The following is a 20,323-nucleotide window of genomic DNA, read 5'->3' on the forward strand; positions in this document are numbered from 1 at the left end:
TCGGGCCGGAGCCCCTTCCTGCCCCACTGCCGCCGTCACCACCGCAGTGCCCCGCTGTCCACGCTGGGACAAACTGGGGCCGGCCCCGGTGCCACCCGGAGCTGTCAGCTGGGGGAGTCGACACCCAGGGGTGAACCAGCACGGCCACAACAGGGCTCAGCCTGGGGATGGGGGACGTGCAAGAGCAGCACTGGGACCCCACCATCCTGGGATGGGGAAAGGGCACGTCCCCACGTGCCCACTGTCCTGTCAGAAATGCGGTTGTGTGCACGCACAGGGTAATTGCTATGTATTTACATCTGTAGGTGTGTGTTTTCTGTGCATGGGTGTGCATACGCGTGTATGTGTGTGGATAAATGTGTGTGTGTGTGTGTGTGCACACGCAGCGTGCAGATATCTGTGCACAGAACACACGGTGGGTGTGCACAGGCCATGTAACGCACGTGTGCTGGCATGATGTGTGTGTGCAGTGCATTAACTGCGGGTGTGTGCACAGAGTGCGTGGCTGCAGCTCAGTGTGTATGTGACACAGTTGTGCAAGCAGTGCACGCGGTGTCTCCGTGACGTGTGCCCATTCATGTGGAAGTGCTGTACGTGTGCTTTCCCCACGTGCACTTGCACGCATCTATGCAACACATCTGTGTGTGCTGATTGTGGAGGTGCAACACGCTCCCTGCATACGGGGCTCACATGCAACAACCTGAGGGTCCAGCACCGCCATCCCAACATACCTAGCTGGGGGTGCTCCCTGCTGTGCCCTCACCCTCCTCCCCGCGTTGCAGCACCCTCGGCCGCACCGCTGCCACGGGGCCAGGTGCCCCCCGTCCCCCCCATGACTGCGGCTCTGGGGAAGCAGAGCTCCCCGTGCTCCGCCGTGCCCACCCGGCCCCGTCGCACCCCGCAGCCGCCTCCATTCCCCCGACGGGCGCTCCGTGGGAGGGGGCGCGGATATCCCGGCTCGGGAGAGGGAAGCAGAGGGGATCACGAAGGCTGCGGTCCCCCCTTGGTCACCGCTCTCCCCTTTCTCCACGCAGGGAGGGAGGAGAGCGAGTGGCGGAGGTGTGAGCCCGAATAAAACGCCCCTCCGCTCCCCCCGGGGCCCCCGAGCATCCTCCCCTCCCCATTGGTTCCTCGGCGGGGGGGCCCCGGCCCTACATAAAGGCAGAGCCGGGAGGCTCCAGAAAGGGTTAAAAAAAAAAAAAAAGAAGAAGAAGAAGAAGAAAAAAAAAAAAAAAAGAAAGAAAGAAAGAAAAAAAAAACCCAACCCAGCAACAACGAAACAACCCAAAGCCCAAAGGCACCACCGCCGCCGCAGCCCCGGCCCCGCCGCCCGCCCGGAGGAGCGCAGCGCAGCTCGGCCATGGAGCGGTGCTGAGCCCCGCGGGGCCCCGACGGACCATGAACCTGGTGGGGGGCTACCAGCACCACCACCACCACCACCACCACCACCACATGCTGCACGAGCCCTTCCTCTTCGGGCCGGCGGCTCGCTGCCACCAGGAGCGCGCTTATTTCCCCGGCTGGGTGCTGAACCCGGCCGAGGTGACCCCGGAGCTCCACGGGCAGAGCCCCGCGTACGGCCCCGCCGAGTTCGGCTCGGGAGGAGCGGGCAGGCTGGAAGCGCTCAGCGGTCGTTTGGGGAGAAGGAAAGGGGTCGGGGGTCCCAAAAAGGAGAGGAGGAGAACGGAGAGCATCAACAGCGCTTTCGCTGAGCTCCGCGAGTGCATCCCCAACGTGCCCGCCGACACCAAGCTGTCCAAGATCAAGACGCTGCGCCTGGCCACCAGCTACATCGCCTACCTGATGGAGGTGCTGGCCAGGGACAGCCAGCCCGGAGAGCCCGAGGGCTTCAAGGCCGAGCTCAAGAAAGCCGACGGCCGCGAGAACAAGAGGAAACGGGAGACGGTAAGCGGCGGCCGCGGCCCATCCCCTGCGCTGCCCGACGGGAGCGGCGGGGCTGAGGGAAAACCCTCCCCGGCGCTGCCGGGAATTGTTTTGCCCCTTTAAAAATACAAAAGAAACAGCGTAACGGTGGGGATTTCGGTGGAGGAAAGGTCGGGGGTTCGCGCGGACGGCGCGGGGCGGCGGCCCGAGGGCTGAAATCGCGGCGGGCCGCCCTTCCCCGTCAGCCGGGGCGGATCGGAGCGGGGGCGGCCGCGGCTGTGCCGTCCGCAGCGGGAGGAACAGATCGCATCGTATCGTAATAGCAATGATAACTGTAACGGCAGTAATAACATTCACAACAGCTGCGATCGTAATATTAATAATAATAATAATAGAAAAAAAAAAGGAGAAAAGCGCAGACTGCCTATCCCGGGGCTGCTGGGAGCCGCTTTGCTCGGCCCGGCTCTCCTCTCCTCACCGCTCTTTTCTCCGCAGCAGCCCGAGGTGTACTCGCAGCCTTTGGCTCACGGCGAGAAGAAGCTGAAGGGCCGCACCGGTTGGCCCCAGCAGGTCTGGGCTCTGGAACTGAACCCCTGAGCCCCGCTCCATGTGCAATGCCGCCGGGGGGGAGCGGAGGAGGCACAGCGGGGCCGGGTGCCGCCGTTCCCCCCCCTACCCCCCCTTCCCCGGGCTCCGTCCCCGTTTTGAAGCCGTCCCCGCTCCCCCAGCCGCCCGCAGCCCCCGCCCGAGCCGGGCCGGGTGGGATCGGTGTTGTTCGTTCGCTGTTGGATTAGCGGAGAAACCCCGATCGCGGCCGAGAGACTGCGTTGAAACTACCTAAGGTGCCTCCGGGACCGCGCCTGGGCCGGGCGTTCTACCTCAGCTCTGCATGACCACTTTCCGAGGGACCGGGCGCGCCACACCACGTATTTAAAACAAAACAAAACAGAAAAAAAACAAAAAACAAAAAACAAAAAAACAAAACACAAAAAAACCGGAATAATTAAAAAAAAATGAATAACAATAAAATTTAATCTTTATGCAAACGACGCCGGGTCCGCCCGCTCCTCCTTCCCCGCCGGCTGCAGAACCGCGGCGTTGGTCGTTGGATGGGGCCGTCGGGGCACTCTTTGCAGCTCCCCGTCCTGCAGCCCCCGCCCGGCGCGTGGTTCGGGGCTGCACCGCAGCGCTGTGTGCGGGTCGGCACCGCGGGCTCCGTTCCATCGCAGCGCTGCACGGGACGGCGCGCCGTGCGGTTCCCATTCCCCTCCCCGCACAGCTCCCCGCAGCGCTACGGCGGGGCTGAGCAACCCATCCGCGCTCGGGCACCTCGATGCTCACAGAACCCCAAACCTCCTCGTTGCAGCCTCTCAGTCACGGCTCCTTGGGCTGCTCGGGGCAAAAGCGGGATGGGAACGCCATCAATTCATTGTACGGTTAACACGAGGGCTTAGCTGGGAGCACGCTATCTTCTACTTCGCTAGAAATACATCGACAAGGATGCAACACCTATAAATCGCAGATGTTCCTATGAGGGCCGTTGGTTTAAGGACCACGTTGTGCGCGTGGCCGGATCCGTATGGCCGTGCTGTGGGTACGGATGGTGTAAGGAAAGCAGCGGGCCGTGCGATGCACCCCGGCCCCTCCAACCCCACCGCGGCTGTGTGCCGGGAGGAGCGCTCGGTGCCCGAGCACAGCCATCCGCCCGCTGTTTTCTATTCGCATTACACAAAGTTCCGCGTGGCATCGGCTCTGCGAGTTAAAGCAGAAGGGGGCCTTTGTAAAAACAAAAAGGAAAAAAAAAAAAAGAAGGAAGACAACGTACAGAAAAGTGGCTGTCAGTGTCCTATTTACGGCTGTTTCATCGTCCCTTACGGGGCTGCTTTATCCAGGGACACTCCCAAAGCTGTCTCTGGACACCGCTGTGCCGTGAACTCGGGGTGCAGCCCGATCTCCTGTTCACACATCCCTCACCCGTATGGCAGCGCACAGAGCTGCCCCATAGCGTGGGGTGGGAGGAAGGGCGATGGGTGTGGGGACGGCTGTGCTGCAGAGGGGACGTGCGGAGGTGTCCCTGGGCCCAGCACTGTGCTCCCATCACCTGCAGCCTGGGGACACCGTTCTCACTGCTCCACCAAAAACCTCTGCTGCTATTTTTCCTGCTCTGGCAGTGGGATGCCCAGCACGGTTGGTGCAGCTCCCCAACCACTGGTGTTGGGTGCACAGTGCCTGCTGGCAGACAGCACCTGGGACAACACTGCCACTCCCATACTCCGTGGATTTCCGAGCAAAAACACTGTTTCCATGTCCACGGGGTTTCCAGCGAGGAGATTTTTCTGTAAGATCAGATCACAAGAATGAACGCTACACGTTTCTTGTGCCCCTGTGGTGCAGATGGGCTGCGTGTGTGTGCGAGCAGCCCGGCCTGCAGGGAGAGCTGAGCTGGGGGACGTCCTGACAGAGGGCAGGCAGCTGCACGCTGCTCCCACCTCAAAGCATCCCCTTTCCCACCCAGCAACACGTACCGAGTGGCGGCTGGGCCGTCAGCGTTGCACTTTTGGCCACCTGATGGCACACCTCCGCTTCGACCCTGCCGTGAACTTGGTGCCGCTGGGGCACGGCAGCTCACGGGGAGCAAACGGCCCCGGGGCAGCACCCTACGTGCAGCAGTGCCTCCACTGGGATGCGACCACCGGGAATGGTGGAGGCGACCCTGGCAGACACAGAGATGGGAGTTGGGCAGCGGCGCTGTTGGGTCCTTCCCACCCCATCCCTGCAGCTCTGGGGTTTGGAAGAGCCCTCTCTCGTCCTTTCGCATACTTCTGCCAAGCCGAGACCCCGCTCCTTGTTGTTGTAGGTATTTATGGGCCTGTTTATCTGATCTCCAGGGAGCCCTCTCTTATCTCAGAAGCAGCGAGGGAAGGGTTACTCTGGACAGCTCAGTAGACAGTATGGAGCCAAATAAAATACCAATCTGCCAAAAAAAAAAAAAAAAAAAAAGGGAAAGAAACACCCAAGCCCAGCCCCAACCCCAGCCCGGAGCAAAACGGGACCTGGAGCAAAACGATGAGGTCAGGGGGTGCTGTGCACAGTGTGGGAAGGGGAGCAGAACCGATGCAGCGGCACAGCATGGGGAGATGCATGGGATACGTGTGGGTGCTGTCAGTAGGCCGGCACTCAGCTCAGCGCTGCTGCAGCCTCCAGCGAGAGCCACACGGGCACCCGGGGCAGCGGAGCTGTCCTCTAAGAGCACTGATAGAGAAAAAACAAAAGGACTTTTTAAAACTCAGGGCTTTGGTGCCTTGCACTGCAGCAGAGCCAACCCCAGTCCCGGTGGCAGCTCAGCTCAAGCTTCCCCCGAAGGTCACGGCCAGGGCCAGGGCAGATGCAGTGTGATGGGGTTGGTGAGGCCTGCGCACGTCAGCCTGCACCCACCAGCAGTCAGCCCTGGCCTGCAGGTCAGATGCAGCTCAGCTGGCACAGGATGGGATGTCTCCATGCAGGAGGGGATCCTATACCAAGGGGAGGGTGTCGTCCCTCCCCCCCATCACTGCCCCGTCCCCCCAGTAATGACCTGCTCTTAAGGAAGCGCCTGACAGTTGTGGCCATTTAAGGTAGCCCCAGCCCCTCTCGGGAGGGGTAATTGGGTCATAATTTGTTTTCGGTGTCAAGATGGCGTCAAAGATAAGACAAAAATCTCCAGGTTTGGGGGCTAAAGAGACAGGAGAAATCCTGACCTGGGGCCGACCTCGGAGGAATGGCCACAAGCTCCAGTAAGGAAGATGGCAGGTGAGAGATTTACAGCCGGGGCAGCTTTTTGATCCTCTCCCAACACTCGGAGCCGCTGAGCCCAGTTGCCAACTCCCGGGTCAGACTGTCTCCTGCAAGGACTGCTCAGGTGGAAGGATTCTGTCCAGCACAGGGCCCCTCAGCTGCAATGTTCCCAATGCTTTTCCTTGAATCTCCGTACTTGCGGAGCCATGTGACTGGGAGACCCACTTAAGAGAAGACTTATTCCCAAACCACAGCTGTAGGAACAACCTCCGAGCGCAGGGTGACACTGCAGGTAGAAGGCAGATAAAAATAAATAAACGTAAGAGTGTTTAAATAATTCCACACTCTCTGGCTTTGCACCCCTCTGACCGTCCCCACTTGGATCCACCAGCACCGTGATCTGCCCAGATCTGACTGTGATTTCCCCATACAGCCAACAGCGCTGGAAGAAAACCCAGAGCAATGCACCCTTCCCAAGAGCATCCTTGGCACAGTGGACAAATCACAGTCCCATACCCTACACCTATCAACACCAACCTGCATTGCTTCGCTCCATGAAGGATCCACCTCCAGCTGGGAGAAGAGCACATTTACTGCTCTCACAATGCCCACATGCTCGAGGTGGGGCCAGTAACCATTCTCCACAGCAAACATCCTTACTTCTGAAGTTCCCTTTTCATTTCTGCCTGCTTGTTCTTTTGCATGAGGAATTCAGGTCCTGACCACCCTGAGAGATTTTACAGTAACCAGAGAGCCAGGGGAATGTATGGCGTCACCAGCAGCCGAAAGCAGAGGAATTGAGAGGAAAAAGGATTTTTCTTCCTCAGTCTGCAGCTACCTTGACAAAAAAAAAGTTCTCCTGGCCCATAACTGACCTGCAGGAGCAGTCTGGTTGGAGTGCCTGGGCTGGGAGCTGCTTCCCAAAGTGAGGGCTGGGCAGCTCTATGTGCTGAGCTGCTGCACAACATGTGTCAAACTGAAAGCTCCCTCAGCTGTTCACCTTCCCTGTTCCAAGTGCTTCCTGCACACCAGCCCAGCTTTTTATGCGAGGGACAGAGCTCACATCCCGTAAATGGTGGAAATTCTAGGGTGAGGGAATTGCTTCTATTAGAAAGGTGGGTTTGGATCAATGAGAACATCAATCTGGTGGGCACAGGGATCCTTCCAGGGCTGACCAGATAGAGAAGAGCTGAATGGCCCCATTTGGAGTCGGTGAGATCCTGGCTGGGCTCTGTGGCTGGGGTGGTGCTGGGCTGTTTCCCCATATCTCCATGCACTGGGGCTGAATGTGGTGCCTGTTGCCCTCACAGCCTAATGAAGGGTCTGCAATTTGGACAGCAAGCCCCAAACTGAATGGATTGGGTTGTTCAGGACAGCCTACCAGGACATGGCTGCCAGCCTCCCCTGCTCAGCAGGCACAGGGCTGGCAAAGACCCAGACACCCAGTTGTGCTGCCAACGGGATCACTGTGGGATGCAACCCAGCTCCTCCCCTGTCCCATGAACAAGGCAGATTTGCCCACACGGGCGTCAAGGCCAGGAGGAGACTGCAGGCAACACTCAGACACTTCTTGTGCTCAGAGCCTCCTCTGTGGCCACAGCTGGGGTTGGTGAGCTTGGTGATGCTGTCCATCACTACACCCTCAGACCTCGCTGCCCTGAGCTGTGGCAGGGGAGCATCCCCCCAGCCCAACTCTTCCCTCCTCACCTGCCTTTTAGCTGCTGCTTTCCCCTGCATGGGCAGCTGTGCTTCCACCTTCGTGCTCTCTGCTGAAGAAGCAGATACTGGAAAACATTCCAAAAACAATCAAGTAAAAGCATATTAGGGGGCTTTGAGGTACTTAGGAAAGAAGCCAATGGTGCTTGCAAGGATAAGAGATGTGAAATCGGCTCCAACTCTTGGCAAAGTGAGATTGAGTGCTGGCAGAGCCACACTGTCACCTCTCATTGGATACAAGAGAAATAAATTAAAAAACAAAAAGAAGAAAGAAAAAGAGCAAACCCGAGCCCTGCGGCTCTCCCTCCACCCTCAGCCTGCTCTGCTCCATCACATCTCTAAAACATAAAACCATTAAACGCACATTTGCATTTTTTCCCCAATCCTCTGTGCTGCCCTTTCCTTTCGCTCCGAGGAGCGGAGAAGCGGAGCCTGGTTTCCATCAGCACAGCAAGGAGGCTGCAGGAGGGCTCACACAGACAGTCGGACGCGTTCAATTTCAATCTCCAGCAGGGAAAAAAAAAAATAACCAACAAACCAACCATGTTTACAGCCTTCGCATCCCACCGCAGCATCGCTCCGCTTCCACTGGCTGACAAGCCCTGCCAGCTCCTGCCCAGCAGCCACCCTGGGGACAGGGAGCTATTCCCAGTCCGTGGGCACCCAGCACAGTGAGCTAACACTGCCCTCGCACGGCAGCTGGGAGCAGAGGAGACGCGATGGTCTGGGCCAGGGCGCTCAGTCTGCTCGCCGCACAGTTTCTGTGTAAACACAAAAAGAGACTGAGCGGATTCCTCCCTGGTTTGGAGCACGAAAACCGTAGGTTGCTTGGCGAGGAGCCACAGCGCGAGATTAAGCAGTGTTATCTGTAAGTCGGTGCGAGCTGCAGATCCATCAGCAGTTTGTTTCCAGCAGTGGAGTTCCCGGTATACACCGCATGCTAAAGTTGGCACCTGCAAAACTGCTGCTTGAAGCTGTTTTCCCTTCAGCCCTGCTGCCTTTCCCCCCAGCAGCTCATCACTGTGCTGGCAGAACCCACCTCACAGCTTTGGGAATGCAAATGATGCAGCTCTTCCCTTTCCATTGGGGTTTGCTGCCCTTGTCCTCACCTGAAGACCTTTCCCTGACACCTCCTAAAAGTGCTTGGCAACGTGCAGGGGATGTCCTACAAAGCTTCTACTCCTGCTCCTTGCGAGCTCTGGTCTGGTCATCTTCAACTGAGGGCTCCCCAGGACACGAACAGCATGTGCAAAAAGATCCTGATTCCTTCCTCAGGCTTCCAAATGCTCCCAAACGCAGGCAGTGAGGACACAAGGGCACTTCTGGTGTGCCAGCTCAGCTCCTCCCAGCTCTCCACTGCATTTCAGCCTGCCTTTAGCTAAGAAATGAGATTCAAGCAATTACCAATCGCTGACTTTGCTGCACATCAGTGTCATTTGACTTGACAATGAAAAATTCAGGTAATGTATTTTTAGTGTAAAGCTCTCAATGTTCTATTCTTCTTCTCTGTGATAGTCCAGGTGTCTGAAAAGCTGTGCTACAACCTCTTTCCTGGCTAAAAATCAAGGTTAAAACATACCTCAGACAGTACCAGCAGAGACTTAGGAAATGCCATGACAGGCTTCAGGAGAACAAGTATTCCAGCCATAGCTTCTGCCATAACTCACTTGTTACTGAAGCAAAACACAGGAGGTGTCTTGCTTACAAGGGTGATGGTCAGGATGAAGCACAATACAGAAAAATGAAATAAAACAGAGCTCTCCATGGAAGACAGTCTCCCTGCTTAACTGATGTAACACTGTGACGTTCCACGTTAGCGTTGCCCTGGAGTAGCACCCACCTTAGCAGCTGGGCAGTGAATCAGAAACACAAAACATCCACGCAAAGCAAAACGCCATTGGTTCTGGAGCTGAAAATGCTAAGAGAGGAAAAGCAAACACAAAAGGGAATGTAGGCCTTGTTGCTAGATAGATCATTTATTAAAGTGAAATTCAGCATTTTATCTCTGTCAGACAGTATAGATTTAAAGTCTTATACACAGTGGAAGCAGGACATTTCCTACACCTCAGAGAAATGAGTTCTACAGTTTTGCTATAAGTTACTAAGTAGCTTTAACAATACACAACTATATTACACAGTTAAAAATACAAGGTGTCCAAAACATTTGGCATAATATCAGCACAACACATGGAGGCCAGAAACAGAAGAGAGAACAGAGTTTTCCTCTCCCAGTAAGCCACCGAAAGACTCCAAGCCATTCTGTGAGTTACCTGCTGCTCACCTCCCCTGCGCCACAGTGCTGGGCAGGACAGGAACCAACCCAACCCCGCCAGAGTGCAGCTGGGAGAGGCTGGAGATGTACAGCACGGCCTGCAGAGATGCTTGCGAGGGAAGTTTGGGTTTAAGGCAGGAGCCCCCAACACTCCCCACACTGTCTTCAACCATTTCATGCATTTCTAACAGTGAACGTGTTCACAGCCAAGTCAAAAACACGAGATCAGGGACAGCTGTGAAAAGTGCAAGGAGTATCTTATATCCTAACAGCTTGTTTGCACTTCGAAAGTGGAAAACGAGATCTCCCCCATCTTGGTAAGATAGAGATGGCTAAAGGACATCAGTGACAAGAGGAGTGAGGCATCAATAACATTCCTTCACCTTTAGGACTCTTCAGTCGACGCTGTGGGCAGTGCAAGGACTCCTCCTGGTAGGGAGACCACCTCCTATTACCCACTCTGTTAAACTGTAGAAGCAAAGTGACGCTAGTGCTCGAGGGAAGTATAATGATCTGCCAATTTAAATAAACAGTCCTCCAGCAGACCATTTCTCTTCCCTCCAACTGCAGTTACTGCTGAAGATCTCCCATTGGTATTTACATTTGGCTCAACCAAAAGACGTAAAGTGCACAGCTCCCCCTCCTTCCCCTCTCATAAAACATCCATTACTAGAGTTAACACAGAACGAGTCTTCCCTCACCTTGCTAACTGTGGAAGCGTGTTTTGCTCAGCCTTTCCATGGGCCGTGTCCTGTTTCTTTTTCTCCTTGCCATCATGATGTGCTTGAAAGCATGCATTTACTACGGATTATTTTGGCTCATGATTTCAAACCCTCTCTTCTTGTACGTAAGATCAACTTTAAAATGTCAGACAACATGTTTAGATCAAACCTCGTACACCACGGTATCTGGTGGTTTACAGCCACATTTCTGAGGAAAACTGGGACACCAGAGTATTGGGGCCAAGCAGTACAAGCCTGTCCCCTCTGCTTTTCTCAGTCTGAACATCTAAAGTGCCTGTCAGAAGAAACATTAGCTTTTAATGCAATTGCTTACTTCAGGTTGATATGCAATATTCTTTGTGAGGCAAAGCTTTACAAAAACTGCATTCTAACACAGCCTCCTTGGAAATGCACGCACTTCTCAGCCACCAGATTGTTGCTGACTTCACTCTTCACATTTCAAACTCCCTTGAGTTGAGCTCAAGCCAATAACTACCAGTAATTATTTCTTCTTCTTCCCTTAAAGAGAGCAGAGGGTCAGCACACAGGATAAAATTAACTCTGGTAGAGATGTTTCTGCATTATTTGGATTTCATACTAATGGCTTTGGATCTGATCAGAGGTCTAATGAAGTTGATGCAGCTCTTCAACGAGGATTGAATTAGGCCATGCAATTGAGTTAGGCTATGTAACGGCTGGAGGGCTTCAAAGACAATTCCTCTGCCCCTGGGTGAACATCTCCTACGCAGGCTTGTAAGAAATAAGCTTCCACTACATCATAAATGGAAAATGACATATGGTCATCCTCCATGCCCCAAGGCTTGTGCTCCATGGTTCAAAGCTAGACAGAATTTAAGGCCCAACTGTGAAAAGCAAAATGTAAAAGAGGCAAAAAAAAAAACAACCAACCAAACACCCACCAAACATCATTACCAGCCAAAGCGATCCGGGTCTTCTGCCTTTCCAACGAGTCTCATCTAAAAGTGCTACGAAAACATCCTACCTCATGGCTTCACAAGTGTGAGGTTCAAACACATTTACTTTGAAATTAAAAAAAAAGAGTTGGAAAGTCTTTTTTAATTGGCATGCAGCATAAGGAATCAGATACACAGAACGGTGTTATACAGAATGACAATTGCATTGTTGCGTTTTCTGGTTATTAGACACTACTAAATGCTTTTCAAGAATCACAGGCACCCTGAACATGGATATTGCTACTGAATTGACGTGTGATTTCAGTTTAGAGCATGGCAGCCATAAAGTGGCTAACCCTTCCAACAAGACATCGGCTTTCGTTTGCTCAAGGCATTTTGCTCTAGCTAAGTTGAGAACAAGGCAATAAGGCATTCGCAAGGATTTATAAGGCTATGGGGTCTGACAGCCAAAGACTCTTTTGGGTTTGGTTTTTTTTTTTTTGGTATCTTGCCCCCAAGCTTTCCACCTTATAAACAACTGCTAATGGCTGGTAAACATCACTTCATCATCACACATCGTTATTATTTTCTTTTCACAAAAGTATAATTGCTTTAAGAGTGAAACCAAGGATCACATTTTACATCAATTGACTATTTTCAAAAAAAAAAAAATAAAACAAATTCCTGGATACCACCTCTGCACAAAGCATTCCAGTGAATACACCTGAACAGATGGAACCTGCCACCATATTTCCTTGAAAAGAATCATTTTGCTGCTGGCTGCTAAAACACCCCAACAGATGTATTTAGTCCTAGAAATAAAACAAACAACAAAAAACCCCAAACAAACTACATTTTCTTTACAGTTTTGGTCTACAAGTTATGCTGAGGCGTAACTCTCAACTCAGAAACTCATTTTCCCTTAATAATATCCTCTGACTACATGAGCACTTTGAATGCCGTCAGAGAAAATACCCTTTTAGCTATCTGTCCTGAATGAGAGAAGCCAGATCTTCTTGACTGATGTGGGAACTGCTCCGTCCTTCCAGGAAGGATCACCATAAGTCAGAAATTTTTAGACATTCACAAAATACCAGTACTTGACATTCTCTCCTCATTCTCTGAGCACTTCTCCTGCCCGATGTTGAACAAGGAAATGCTGAAACCACCACACTCCCAAAACCTCGCAACTGGGGCATGTACCATAACAGATTATTCCTGGCTATGACACAGAACTTAAACGTGCTGAAGTTCATTTAACATCTACTTAGACTGTTAGCACACAATTCAAAGCTGATGTGAACACCTTGCTTTAAATTGCGACTTGATTTTTTAAAGAGACCTCAGGAGAGCTTCACTCGTGCCTTACAAAACATGTGATGCAGTATCGAGCTGGGATTGTGACCGTGTTCTGTTCTTCAACAAAGCATCATCTAGCTTCAGATTATTAAAATGCTAGCCAATGTTTTCAACTGTTGACTTCAGTGTTTAAGGCTTGTTGAGAATATACTCTCTGTGTGGAGTCTTGGCATCTTGCGACACAATGGAGACAATGGTTAGGACAGCATGAAAACAGAGTGGTGCTTTAAATCACGAGATCCCCTTGTATAGAATTTGAGGTCAGTGGAGAGCAGACAGACACGACCAACAATTTCATTAACTCCTTTAGCCCAAATAACTACTGTGTTATTTATAAGGACACCTTGGCTTTAAATAACAAAACCAGAGATATTTCTGTCTACAGCACTGTTTGTAAGTACCAGCAATCCACCCTCCATGTCACAGAACTCTTAGGAAAGCACAAGTAACGCTCACAAAAGACAAGTGCTTCCATACTTCTGCTCGCTCACAGAGACAGACGAAATGCACCACTCTCCAGCCAGTTCATCACCTTGGTTACTGTGCTACATCCATTAGCTTAAGTCTGATTTACGCTAAGCAGAGCACACTAACCCACACTGCAGTTTTGTGACACCTGCTAAAGACCAGTGTCAGTATAAAAGTCACATTGCTTCTGACTGATACTTGATCTGGCACAGAGATTAAGAGACAGACATCTTAACCCACTGTTTCACCTACTATCATTAAGCCTTGAATACAAGGGAAACACGTAGAAGTGAAGTGAAAGAGCATTTCTACCAACATGATCAATCCCAGCAAATTTGCCTTGATACCACATTCTGAGGACCTGCAAAAGTCCTTAAACGCTTATAGACAATTAAGAAGTGAGTTCTTAAATAAAACAAATTGGAAAAAAGAGATTCTAGGAAGTTGTTTGGCTTCCATTTTGGGGGGAGAAGGGAAGATGAAAAAAAAAATCAATTTTCAGACTAGTTGAGTAGTTCACTGGAGTAGAGTTGGTGAGCTGGAGCATTTGTAGACGTTTGAGACTTGAAGCACTACCTCAAGGCAAGACAGAGCACGTGTATGTGGGGAGCAAGCTTCAAACAAACTGCTGATGCATGCACCTCGACAACGCATTTTATCTCTGCTGCTATTCCAGTCCTGCATGAAAAACTGCATGGCGTTTGGTGAGACAGCTGAATTCAGGGAAAAAAAGCCATCCGTGACCTAAATTGCATTGAGATGTAGATTTCCAGAAACATTTTAAAACACTACGTTAACAGATTCCGCAGCCCTAAAAGTTTACTCTGTTTCCTTGTTATTGTCATTGCTTTATTCCAATGTGACTTTTAAATGAGGATGAGAAGTCTTCAGAAAAATGGTGTGCACGTGTTCTCAAATATTCCTGATAAGAACTGTCTATACTTTTCTGTCATCCAGAATTACTGCATTAAAAAAAAATTACAATATACCTCAAAAGTTTTTATATATCTAAAAAGCACAATACCATGTGTTCCTTTAAGATCTCTCCTATTCCAAGTCTTGTTAGTCTTCATTCTAGTTGCTTGCTACTTTCTGATTTCTGGTCCAGCCTGCTCTTGTTGTTCTTCACCATATAGATGAAATAAGCAAGAGTCTCTTTCTCATTCACAGGAATATTCCTGAAGTGCCGACTGACAGTCTGGAAGGACAACATGCAAAAAGACAGAAATTTGGAAATTTAAAAGTAGAAATAATCAGAACTCCAGGTTCCCTGTGTTTTCCAAAAACTGATTTTACGGTCGCTGAGCACAATATACTTTTAGGCAAACATGCACCAATTCAAACAGTCAGTCCTCGTTTACCTCTCTGTCTCTCCCTTTTACAGCTGGAATGTTCATATGAGCAGAACACAGTCTTGCTATGTCAGCAGTATTTGCAGCCAACCTACAAGCGGAATTTGAAAGCCAGAAAGTCCTCCTGCCAAAGCAGCATATTCTCATTTCATGCCGAGATTATTTGGAAGAGTAAAGTCTTCCTGCATCCCAGTATTTTAAGGCGGGTGTCAGAAATACTGAAACGCTTTGCTATGTGAACCAGATGTAGTAAAGTCTTAGAGTCTAAAGGAAAATACACTGGGTAAGCTTTCACCAAAACGAATCCCTGGGGATTTGCAAAGGGAGTGTCAGGGTTCAGTTAAGGCTACCCGTCTCATATTTGAATGTAAGTCCTGAACCACAGCTGCTTTCTTTTTTTTTTTCCCCTCAGAAAATGGATGTAGAAAACACTGGAGCTGGCTGAGACCTGCTTCTTACACTGAAGAAGCTCTTTTTGGTACTCAATACAGCCCCAGAGCTGGATATTGATGCAGGCTGAGCAATAAGTCACTCCAAGAAGATTTATGGAAGTTTGAGTTTTCCTTACGGTGGGGTAGCAGCAGGAGTCTAAGAGCCTCAGGCAGCAGTGATTCAAGCATGGGAGCTGGACGAGGATCCAGCGTAGTGTCAAAGCTGCTCAGACTTCACAGGAAATCTGGGAAGTGTGTGACAACTTTAAGTTAGGCTCCCTTTAAGGTTATTTTCCGCTTGCACAGCAGGTTTTTTTTTTTTCCTTTCCCTCCTGGGCATATGCATGGTAAATTGCTAAAGTATGCAGTCCTTCATGGCAGGAGGCAACCAACTGACTGGTTACTTATAACATATAAATCTGATATACTAATGAGGACATACAATCATCTTACTCCTATGTGCACTACACTATATATTCTCTACATTCATTCCCTAGCTGACGTTGCAAGAAGAAGAAAGTGTTTTGCTGTCTTTTTAGGTTGTTCTTTAAAGTAATAGCAAAACTGTTCAGTCTTTGGGAAGACAGCTGTGAAAACTCCAGCTTACAAAAATAACCTCATTATCACTCAGTAACTGCTACAGTTCCTCTAAGTGTAGAGAAGACATTTCCTGGAGAATGCCTTAGGATCATGTTAGGAGAGAAAGAAGAGCAGATGCATGTCAAGCACAACTACCCTGACTAACAGAGTTGCAGAGTTATTTCTCAATAAATACGGTGTGAAAGAAACAGTAGTTTTTTCCTTTAGGAAAAAAAAAACCCTTTTATTGACTTACTAGAGAATCCTAACACATCGGGACAAGGGAGAGAAATAAGGAATCTGAAGTCACAGTCAGTGATTTTGCCTTAAAAAATAAGCAATTTCAACCAGTTCAGGTGGCTGCAAGGAAATAAAAAATAGGGGCACTTGAGGTGACTGTTAATGGGGAAGTTTTAATTTCAGTAAAACAGCCGTCTTCAGCTAACACTCAGGCCAGTCAAAACTAAGTTTGTTTTCCTAAAGGTAACAGATCATATCTACAAGTATGGAAGTAAAGGAAGCAGGAAAAAGCAAGTTACTAAAACATGCTTTCAAGAACAAGCTTCCACGATTCCCATGACCACCCCGGTGAAAGAAAGCACATAGCTTTCTGTTCAATCTATCTCCCAGGATCTGCCATGGAGCGCATGCTACATGTTAGTGAGAGAGTCACTACACGTATTAGTGATCAAGAAATGGGCACTCCAGCATAGGAGCAAAAAAGAATTTTAATAACGAGAGAATACTAACGCTTCATCATCACTTACTTCTGCCAGCTGAGCCTTGTTGAGTCCAGGCCTAGTCTGCAGCTTATAATGTCTCTTGTAACGTCGCAGAGTATTCACTTGGAGTTGAAACAAGTCGACCTGGAGGTGAAACAGAGAACAGGGGATGAGTACTCACTTTAGCATCTATTAAGCATAGATGCAGAATGATCTAAAAATAAACTACTTCCTCATCGACAGAGCTGCTCCTTGCTCACATTCAGAACCACATCAGCTTGCCTTACGGACAAATCTAAGTCTATTTTATACTTGTTAATGCTAAAAGACTAGAACAGCCTCAGGGAAATACAGAATTTTGTTCTGGTTCACATGCTGTCAACAGAATTGCTGGCCAATTTCTACTATCAATCACACCTCTGCAAGCTCTGAGCAAAAGGAAACCTTTTGTTCCCATAAGGTTTGAAAAGCTCACATACGAAATATCAGTTTAGCAGGCACTGAACAAATGCCTTGTGACATAAGACAGAGCACAGAGATAAAACGGAATTCAAACATATCCATGGGGAGCACACTGTTTACAAGCAGGTTGCAGGGGGAGCCTACAGGAAGATGAAGATCATGTGCGAAATGCCATGTTTCAGAGACAGACAGAAGTTTTGTGTATCCCTCCCCCCCCCCCCAAAAAAAAGTGAAGAAAAATGACATAAAGACTGACATGCTGCAGAGTTCCATGTTTGGTAACGTGATGAGCATCTCTCAGTTTTAAAACACCACACAGCCTACATACGCTGCAGCACTGACATCCTTGGATGCCAGCTGGGCTTTCACCAGCTGTTATGGTAACTGATGTGATGTCAGTATTGTAAAGCTTCAGCAGAAAACCAGATGGAACAGAAGCACAAACAGCTACAACAAAGGGTCACATATCCTCAAAAGCAAAAACAAATCTCAGTGCTTCTTCCAAACCCCCAAGCAGAAGGTGTGTGGATTGCTGGCATAATGCCTTACTTTTCCTCTGAGGAGAAACACTTCTTGCCAGCATGGGTGGCACATCCAGCAGAGGGCTCTGCTGACATGGCCAGAACTCAGAGCCTCCATCAGAATTACCTTTGCACAACTCCACGCAGTGGTAACAGTGCCAGAATCATCACAAAGCAAACAATGCATACAATGGGACAAAGTAGAGGTGATTCTATCTATCTTGTAATGCAGAAAAAAAAAATGCCTATTTTCTTAAAATATAGACTGTAGTGGTAACATTTATTTAACTTGAATGTAATTTTAAGCAGTGCTAGAAGTACGACATATCAGGATCTGCAGAAGCCTAGTATCTCTGGTAATCACCAATACAGAGATTGATTCAATATTCTAGAGTCTTTGCAAAATGATGCATGCCAGCTAACAAAGAACCACATCAGGTTCCAGTCCCCTCCGTAAATACACAGTTTGCTTATCTTCAAAAAAAGGAAGCAAGGTTTTCTTACCTCAAAAAGGTAAAGTAACCTAGCAGCTCCCTGTTTGAAAATGGTACATACACAAGGCTGTGCAGTTTGATTATTATACCTCTTTTTATAGAAAGCTTTACATGGTCATAGAATTCCTATGGGGATGACGAAGAAAACCAGGATATCACACGTCAGCTAAGTCTTGGAAAGAAAAAAGTCAGAGCAACTTCACAGTAGTTTCAGCGGCGCTGAAAATATCCAAGTGAAATTTCACCACATACAAAACTGGTAAAGAATCTACAGCCACCTGGCAGCTACTGACCTCCGGGACGTCCGCCTCGTGCTCAGGAGAGTCGCCTCCATCATCACTTGTCTTCCTTTTCCTTTTGTTTCGGACACTTTGAATAAAATTCTTGTGAAAATCGCATATATACAGATGTCTCACCTAAAAAGCAGAAGTGGTAAAAAAGCAATCAAAACAGGCAGTGTAAAAATGGCATCCAGCAACAGTCACCTCACCAGCAGTATTACAGAGTACCTGCTTACTTCCTCTAATGTGACTAACATTAAGAAATTTCTAATCTTAAAGCCCAGCCATGAAAGATTACTTACGCTACAAACACTAAAAACAAGGAAAATGAAGGACTCGAGAGCTCCAGCTGAACCTCTGCAGATAACATATTTCTTTTTTATGGTTGTAATCACATGTCAAAAAAAAAACAACAACAGTGGACTGTCTGGAGGAAATGCATCTGCTTTAGGAATTACTGCCAGGGTGCTACCAAGAAAAATGTTGCCCTGTTCCAGCCTTGTGAACTTTCTGGTTTGAACAGTACATGAGACTATTAATCCAGACAAAACAGAAGTTGGCTAATTACCTCAATTAAAAGAGGCAAACTGACAGCAAAAGCATCCCTTTGCTATAGCTTATCTTGTCACAGACCCTGTATTTTAACTGAAATTATCTCACTAGAACTAGCACACGTACAAAAGGACGACAAATGATCAAAATTATTTGATACCAATAAGATAAGAATACCTTCAAGTGATGCACCCTGCATGCAAAACTCCTCCATGCAGCACACTTTATACTCTCCATTTCATTAGTCTGATTTCCTCTTTTTATCTCTGAAACCTTTAACCCAGCAATGAAGACTTATTTTCTAGAATGAAGTGACTGCACCACCAAACAAATCCGCTGCACGCTGCGACCAGCAGAAACAAAATTGCATTCCTAAAACTCCGGAGCTTCCAAATTCATTCCCCCTCCTTCCATAAGGTTCTTGGCTGTGTAAAAGGGACATAACCAACAGAAGAAGCTGCCAAACCGAAGGACTCAAAACTTCACCTTGTTTATTTTTCAGTGCTTTCAATCTGAGATCAGATAAGAAAAGCAGGCAGAGCAGACTTCCGGCAACAGTCTCACTTCTGAGAAATGCCCTCTGCAGTCCCCACCACTGCTCTGCTCTACGCATTCTCTGCCCAGCAAGCCCATTTCTATCTTGAGCTGACAGCTGTCACTTCGTGGCACAAAGCAGCCAGCAGCAAACCAAGCTGCTCAGTGCCAACCAGCCAACACATGTGCAAGCGCTCTATTTAAAAGGCACCTCACATTCTGAGTTTGATGCAATGGTTTATTTTTAAGTAACCCTCTCCACTATTGCACTCATTGCATCATAGAACGGAATGGGCTGGAAGAGACCTTAAGGATCGCCTCGTTCCCACCCGCTGGCAGGGCTGCCACCCACGAGGTCAGCCTGCCCATTCATTTTCCTTAATTAATCAAGTCAGTTACACTTAAGTTGAGATAGCAATCCATACCGTTTATTTCACCTGGTAGCACGAGCGTGTTGCAGCACGAAACCGGGATTAAAACAGCAGGCAGCCTCCAAAGCAGAGAGCTGCCCGTCTGCCCGCCCCAAACAAACCCCGCTGCCCTCCGCCTGGCGCTGCTCCCCCCTCTGCACCACGTCTATCAGTGCCACCAGCAACCGCTGCAGCGTTACGCCGGGGCACTCCGCGCCCTACTGCCGAGCGCTGGAGGTGGGCGAGCGCGGTGCAGGGCGGTGGGAGCACCGAGCCCGGCTACGCGCTTCGCCCCCCACCCCGCAGCGCCGGAGGAACCGCAGGGAGGGCGGAAGGCGCAACCTCCGGAGGCCGCGACTCACGCTTTTGTCGATGTCCAGCTTCAGCTTCTTCTGCGAGATGCTCTTCTGGATCCTCTTGCTGAAGGACGCGTTGCCCGCGGGCCGCACGCAGCGGTCGCCGTCGTCGATGAGGCAGCAGCTCTGGCCGTAAAAGGGGGCGGCGGGCGGCCCGTCCCGGCTGTCCTCCTCGGTGCTGAACCCATTCATCGCCCACCCCCCCGCCCCTCGGCCCCGAGCGCGGAGCCGACCGCCGCGGAGGGAGCCGCCGCCCCGCCGCCGCCTCTCAGCGAGCGGCCCTCGGGGGGACCCCGCCGCCCGCGGGGGCCCCCCACGCCTGCAGGGGCCCCCTCACGGGGGGGATCCCCCGAAGCGGCTAGGGAGGGACCCCCGCCGCCGCTCGCTCCCAGCAGTGCCTGCGGAGGCCGGGCCGGGCCGCGCCGAGCTCAGAAGCGCCGCTGCCCCCGGGAAAGCCGGGACCCCGCTCACACCGCTCTCACACACTCACACACACACACAAAACCGCCTCCCCGGCGGC

The 20,323-nt window shown here is 50.1% G+C and overlaps 2 protein-coding genes and 1 non-coding gene across 4 annotated transcripts; 1 reads left to right on the forward strand and 2 right to left on the reverse strand.

Annotated features, from left to right (window-relative positions):
- The first annotated feature begins 1,281 nt into the window (after window positions 1-1,281).
- Window positions 1,282-2,814, forward strand: HAND1 (heart and neural crest derivatives expressed 1). Of its 2 annotated transcripts, none has more exons than NM_204965.2 (2): window positions 1,282-1,905; window positions 2,380-2,814. In NM_204965.2, the coding sequence occupies exons 1-2, from the start codon at window positions 1,399-1,401 to the stop codon at window positions 2,479-2,481; spliced, it is 609 nt and encodes a 202-aa protein (NP_990296.1). In that variant the 5' UTR covers window positions 1,282-1,398; the 3' UTR covers window positions 2,482-2,814. The 2 variants fall into 2 exon arrangements, with proteins under 2 accessions (NP_990296.1, XP_046756248.1); XM_046900292.1 differs by having other exon boundaries at window positions 2,383-2,814.
- A 7,324-nt stretch (window positions 2,815-10,138) lies between these two features.
- MIR1778 (microRNA 1778) lies at window positions 10,139-10,211 on the reverse strand. The gene has a single exon (NR_035279.1). It is a non-coding gene; the product is annotated as a microRNA 1778 (primary transcript).
- Window positions 10,212-11,426: 1,215 nt separating this feature from the next.
- On the reverse strand, window positions 11,427-20,323 carry SAP30L (SAP30 like). Its single transcript, NM_001397472.1, has 4 exons — window positions 19,810-20,323; window positions 17,964-18,086; window positions 16,239-16,337; window positions 11,427-14,307 (listed from the first exon to the last, which is right to left on the reverse strand). The coding sequence occupies exons 1-4, from the start codon at window positions 19,993-19,995 to the stop codon at window positions 14,179-14,181; spliced, it is 537 nt and encodes a 178-aa protein (NP_001384401.1). The 5' UTR covers window positions 19,996-20,323; the 3' UTR covers window positions 11,427-14,178.

The sequence above is a fragment of the Gallus gallus genome, chromosome 13, assembly GCF_016699485.2.
Source record: "Gallus gallus isolate bGalGal1 chromosome 13, bGalGal1.mat.broiler.GRCg7b, whole genome shotgun sequence".
Lineage (NCBI taxonomy): Eukaryota > Metazoa > Chordata > Aves > Galliformes > Phasianidae > Gallus > Gallus gallus.